We start from the raw sequence: 6301 nt of genomic DNA on the forward strand, positions 1-6301 counted from the left end.
CCTTTCTTACCTATTTCTAAACAGTTTAGGGGGAAAAAAAACTTTCCAGACTGCAGAATGATTCCCTCAAACAGAAATACGGCCATCTTTCCCTGACACTTTCCCTCTGACGATTGACAACTTTCCTCCTTTTAACTTGAAGGCTGTGAGGAGTGTGGGCAGCAGATTGAGAGATGTATCTCTGATTTAGTAACTTGGAAGGGGACGAAGAGGAGACAGTTAAAATAACTCAGGAAAAAGGACTAGAGTGAAGCCTTTTTTTTTTTTTTTTAATTACTTTCCTAGAGAAGCAGGGAGTGAGTGAGATACTCAGAGCCCAAAGAACACACTTTAACGAAGAGGTAATGAGGTAACTGAGAGAACATAAATAAAGTGTTCCCTAACTCTGCAGATCAGGGACTGAAGAGATGACGGGATAAGTGGCAGGATGTGGATACGCCCGTACTGTACCGGCCCAGAGAACAGAGAACCGAGTGGAGGACGCAGGGGCAGAGGCACACGGACCGGAGCCCCCAGCCTCCAGCCCAGGGGGCTAGAAAGGGAGTGGGGGATGGCCAATCAGTCCTACATATTCACTTTGCTGTGACCGCTGAAGAGAGGTTAAAAATTTGTGACAAGTCCTCTTTTCCTTTCCACACAGCCGGGATTTTTTATGGGGGGAGCGGGGAGGAGCAGGGGGTTGTTTGTTGATTTTTGAGAGATGCGGGGCAAGAGAAGGACAAAAGGGGATCTTCCTCAACAGTAACGACTGCACTCCGTGTCCTCCGCCCCATCCTCCAGTATTCTTGGAGCTCTGGGATTGTTTTTCACACGACTTGCGATTTGTGAGCCGGGAATAAACAGTCGCCTCTAAATTAATTACACTGGCTGAGGTTAGGCACGAAATTCCATCATAAGCACATTTTCTTTTTACCTCAAAATATAGCTCCCACTCCAAAAGCATCCACACCCGCCCTTCGAAGATCACCGGCCTCGGATAGATTTTGGGGTCAGTCAAGCATTCCTTCCTTGGGCACATGGGAAGCCGCCCCTTAGCCCCTCCGCCCCCTCCTCCCAGCCCCGCAGCGATGCACAACAACCGTTTTCCCCGCCAGGAGCACACTGTGTCCACGAGCTGCTGCGACCTCGCTGATTGGTAGGGCTCCTGGTAAACAAGGAGCGGGCAGCCAATGGGAGAGCTGTGCACGAGGGGAGCACGAGCCTCCAGGCCAGCGCTCGCGTGGACCTGCCTGCCGGGCTACTATATAAAGCAGTTTCCGGCTCTCAGTTGCAAACTATCGTTTCGTTTTCTGAGGTGGAACGCTTTAAGCCTTCCCGTCGAGATCCGGAGCTTTCCTCCAGCTGTTAGAAAGAAAGAGCTTATTTTTCTCTTGCAATCTCTTGATACAACTCGCGGCTTACATTTTTGGGTGGACGTGTTTTCGAAAATTTAGTAGAGAATTGAAAAGTGAAAAAGTTTTAACTTACAGCAAAAGGTCCTTTGAGAGTTTTGTTTTGTCCTCATTTTTAACTCTTAAGCAAACCCAGCCCAACATGGTGATGTTCAAGAAGGTCAAGTCTTTCGAGGTAGTCTTTAACGACCCCGAAAAGGTGTACGGCAGTGGGGAGAAGGTGGCTGGCCGGGTGATAGTGGAAGTGTGTGAAGTCACTCGAGTCAAAGCTGTCAGGATCCTGGCTTGCGGAGTGGCCAAAGTCCTGTGGATGCAGGGATCCCAGCAGTGCAAGCAGACGTTGGACTACTTACGCTACGAAGACACGCTTCTCCTGGACGACCAACCAGCTGGTAAGTGACCCAACTGTTTGCTGGAGGGTGAAAGCGGATTCAAGAAGAGAATTGATACAGATAAAGGCCACACTGTAGATCCTAAATTGCTCGGGTTGTGAGGTTTGAATTTTGTGTGGCTTCTTTATCTTTTTTAGCTTTAACTTGCAAACCCCTACCACCACCCCCAAAAAAGGGTGATTTGTGCAACTTCTCAGGGTGCTGTGTTCTGCGGGTGATTCTGAGGGATGTTGACTTAGCTATTGAAAGGTTTTTATGTCTTAATAAGTTGCTTGTTCTTTGCTTGCTTCGTGTTTGAGATGATAGGTTGAGCCTTTCAGCACTGCAGGGCTTTGATACTTTTTGCTCAGCGAATGCATCAGAATCTCATTTAAGAACATAAGGGGTTCTGCATTACTCTTGCACGCTGCCTAAGAATTCCTTATTGCACAGATGCATTTTAAGTGTAACAAGAAACCTAGAAGCTTCTCCTTTTTCTCTCCCTTCAGGTGAGAATGAGATGGTGATGATGAGACCTGGAAACAAATATGAATACAAGTTCGGCTTTGAGCTTCCTCAGGGGTAGGTAACTAAATGCATCTGTGATCTTATCTGTCTGTAAAAATTTTCCCCTCTTTTAATCAATTACTCTTCTTGGAGAGCATTTTTAAATTGTTTCCTTTTTCTTGATAAAGGCCTCTGGGAACATCTTTCAAAGGAAAATATGGATGTGTGGACTACTGGGTGAAGGCTTTTCTTGATCGTCCCAGCCAGCCAACTCAAGAGACAAAGAAAAACTTTGAAGTGATGGATCTAGTGGATGTCAATACTCCTGATTTACTGGTGAGATTCATTTTAAAAGTCTCTTCTGAGTTTCAGAGATAAGTAGTTAGGTTTTTAGGGCATTAAAGTGAAGCCCATCAGGGAATCAAGTCCTTAAGTCATCAAGGTGGGAGAGAAAACTACCTACTTTAAGCAGTGGAAAGAGAAGCAGAGAAAGGATCTCCAGAGATTCTCAAAACGTCTTTTTCCACTTCATTCTATATAGGAACCTGTGTCAGCTAAAAAGGAGAAGAAAGTTTCCTGCATGTTCATACCTGATGGGCGGGTGTCTGTCTCTGCACGAATTGACAGAAAAGGATTCTGTGAAGGTAAAAATCTAGTGCTTAAAATGAGAGACTCTTAAAACAGGAACTGTGGGTTTGGGAGTAAAGGCAGGAGGCAGGGACAGATTAAAAGTCATGGACTGCACTGAGCATCAGTTTTCATCTTTCTCATTGCCAGGTGATGAGATTAACATCCATGCTGATTTTGAGAATACGTGTTCCCGCATCGTGATCCCCAAAGCTGCCATTGTAGCCCGCCACACTTATCTTGCCAATGGCCAGACCAAGGTGCTGACGCAGAAGTTATCATCAGTCAGAGGCAATCATATTATCTCCGGAACCTGTGCATCATGGCGTGGCAAGAGCCTTCGGGTGCAGAAGATCAGGCCTTCTATCTTGGGCTGCAATATCCTTCGAGTTGAATACTCCTTACTGGTGAGTGGGTGGATGGGGTTGGAGAAAGAAATTGTTCATTTGTCTAAACGATAGTGGTGTTTCTCCAGATTTCTAGCCTAACAAACTGATGTCTTGCTTTCTAGATCTACGTTAGTGTCCCTGGCTCCAAGAAAGTCATTCTTGACCTGCCCCTGGTTATTGGCAGCAGGTCAGGCCTCAGCAGCCGGACATCCAGCATGGCCAGCCAAACCAGCTCCGAGATGAGTTGGGTAGACCTGAACATCCCAGATACCCCAGAAGGTGAGCCAAACACCTGATCTCATTTTTTTCCCCTCTGGCCTGGGTCGGTTTGTAAAATTGTGGTTAGGCTTTTCTTGGCTGGGCTTCTTATCTCCATGCTTTATCTCTGTAGCTCCTCCTTGCTATATGGATAGCATTGCTGAAGATCACCGGTTGGAGAGCCCCACTACTCCTCTGCTAGATGACACAGATGGTTCTCAAGACAGCCCTATTTTTATGTATGCTCCTGAGTTCAGGTTCATGCCACCGCCTACTTACTCTGAGGTGAGAATTGTCATTTACCACTACATTTGTCCTAAGCCTTTTATAGGAAGTTAACTTCTTGGGATTGCCAGACTGGATTGTTGTGTTTTTTCTTACCCAAACTAAAATACTCTTTCTTTTCTTCCTCCCAGGTTGATCCCTGCATCCTGAACAATAATGTGCAGTGAGCATGTGGAAGAAAAGAAGCAGTTATACCTACCTGTTTCTTTTCATCTCTCTTCCTGGACTCTTTGATTTTTTAGAGACTCAACAGTCTCCACAGTGGGGTACAGGTCCACCCCAGCCTCTGACTCTCCAGCGTAGGAGGTGATCAGCAGGCAATCTCCTGGGCCTTAAAGGGTGCACACTCGTCCTCAGCCAGCAAGATGATGTGATAGAGTTTTTTGCTAGATGGGTTTAAAAACACATTAGAAAAAAAACTAAGGCCCATCCCATTTTCTTTAATCTCTTCGAAAATTGAGGCATTTTCAGTAGTTTTGAGTAAGGGGTAGAAATGGCATCCTGGAATGGTGTTCCCACGGTTAAATGGAGGGGATTATATAATAGAGATATTGTTATAACAATAGATCTTGAACCTCTGCCATGTGGAGGAGAGCCAATTTAGCAAACTAAGAAAGTGAAAAGAAAAAACGGTCATGGCCAAAACTTCGGGAAAAGGATATTCTTAAAATCATTGTTCCCCATTGTTTGTACACTTACAGAAAAAAGAAAAGCCCTCCAGAATTGATTGGGTTTGGACTCTGGAGCAAGCTTTCCATGTGAATTAAAGGGGAGGAGCTTTAAGTTTCATTGTTTAGAAAGTAGTTTTAATCAGTCATAAAGCAGTAGTAACTGTGCCCCACCAGAGGTCTTAAAAGCCATTTTTAGAGCTTGTTGCACTGTGTTCTCCTGTTCGCAAACATTTTTATGTGGGAGAATTTTTTTTTTTTTCATGTGACTCCTTGGAATTGATTCTGAGGCGATGCCCTTAGCACTTTAGTTTGTGTCAAATTTGGGGTTTTTTCCTTTCTCAGATGTAAGCTAAAACTGGTCTACTATGTCTCTAGGGGTAAGCACAATGACAGGGAAAAAAAAGTGTTACTGCTTTTGAGACTTTGTCCCAGTGTACGGAATTCTGCAGTTCTGACACTGATCACGTGAGAAGGGTTGCTGCTATCAGCCTTGCCCACTGTGACTTCTCCAAACCCAAGGAGGAACCCTAGATAAAATGCCCCAACACTGTGATGAGAGCATCCAGATGTTGCCATGAGAAACCAGAAGGCAGATCTTCACAGCAGCCCCAAGGGCTCACTTCCTGCCCAGTGTTAGGAGACAGGGTTGTTGACAGCCCCTGTCTCACTGCAGCCTCTAGCACTTGGTCAGTCACTCTCCACCTTAGCACTTTGTTCACTGTCCTGTGTCAGAGCTCTGAGCTCTATCTACCCTTTTCTGAAAAAGTATGTGGGCTGAAGGTGGTTTCATTTTTTGTTTTTTAATTGTATATCTTTTTGTATGAGAAAAACTATATTTTGTACTTAACCAGATATATTTTTCACCCCAGGTGGGGGTATTCTTTGTTAAAAAAAAAAAAAGAAAATAAAAATAAAGTTTTTTTAATGGCAAAAAAATGTTTCTCTTCTTGTCTGTAAGATAATATTGAAGTTATTAGAAAATGTGCCTAAAGGAGCTTCCCCCCTTACTTCACAACTCAGACTGTTGAAAACCCTATAGAGAAACCATTTCTTATTGATCCTAAGGACTATGGTCAGAATGGGGGTTAGGAGGGTGAGGAGGGAAGGAATTTGAGCTACATTGTCTTTTGTCCAATTCACTGAAGAACTTCAGTGAGTAGTGGGGTCTTTTGGTGGTCTGATCTGGTTTTCTACATCTTTAGTTAATCATTACTAAATTTCTTCAATTCAGAGTATATAAGGCTTTTTTTGTTTGTTTAATGAGCTCCTGAAATACAGAGAAATGAATTTTGTAAGGGCATTTGGGAGGAAAGTGTTATGGTACTTTTATTTCTTATTTTGGTTTCATCATAGTTTCTTGCCAGTAAAAACATGGTTTATATGTAGGAAGACATAAAACAGGACTAAAGGATTTTTACAGTTAGGAATATCAAGTTTTTTGAAGACAGCTACTATTTTTTTTAAATCTCTGCAGATCCTAGAACAATTCCTATCCAGGCACATGATCATAACTCAGTAAATGTTTGCTGAAATTAAAATCCACCTTCCTCCTTAGGGTATGGTTTACAGTTCCTGTTACTTCTTTGTAGAGTAATAACATTGATACCACAACTCTACCTCTAATTGAAATGATTATTCCTAAAGGAGTGACTTACAGTGATAAACCCGGAGATGGCAGAGGTTAACATACTTTCTGATTTCTGTTTCATTTAAACTTCTGCAGACAAATTTAGTCTTAGCCTTTATTGGGAGAGGGGTGTTGGCTTTTCTGTGGATCTCCACATAGAAATTCCCAACTTCAG

At 43.5% G+C, this 6301-nt stretch overlaps 1 protein-coding gene across 1 annotated transcript; it reads left to right on the forward strand.

The window, feature by feature from the left end:
* Window positions 1–260: 260 nt before the first annotated feature.
* LOC120855956 (thioredoxin interacting protein) lies at window positions 261–5435 on the forward strand. The gene is made up of 8 exons (XM_040230834.1): window positions 261–1783; window positions 2272–2344; window positions 2458–2605; window positions 2811–2913; window positions 3047–3303; window positions 3408–3564; window positions 3677–3828; window positions 3960–5435. Exons 1-8 carry the CDS (start codon window positions 1534–1536, stop codon window positions 3993–3995), a joined length of 1176 nt encoding a protein of 391 aa, XP_040086768.1. The 5' UTR covers window positions 261–1533; the 3' UTR covers window positions 3996–5435.
* The last annotated feature ends 866 nt before the right edge of the window (window positions 5436–6301 follow it).

Source organism: Oryx dammah, unplaced genomic scaffold (assembly GCF_014754425.2).
Source record: "Oryx dammah isolate SB20612 unplaced genomic scaffold, SCBI_Odam_1.1 HiC_scaffold_28, whole genome shotgun sequence".
NCBI lineage: Eukaryota > Metazoa > Chordata > Mammalia > Artiodactyla > Bovidae > Oryx > Oryx dammah.

Coding starts and splice junctions, on each gene's coding strand:
- LOC120855956 (XM_040230834.1), top strand. CDS start 1,534: ATGGTGATGTTCAAGAAGGTCAAGTCTTTCGAGGTAGTCTTTAACGAC. Junction 2,606..2,810: donor TCAATACTCCTGATTTACTG/GTGAGATTCATT, acceptor CATTCTATATAG/GAACCTGTGTCAGCTAAAAA. Junction 3,304..3,407: donor GAGTTGAATACTCCTTACTG/GTGAGTGGGTGG, acceptor CTTGCTTTCTAG/ATCTACGTTAGTGTCCCTGG.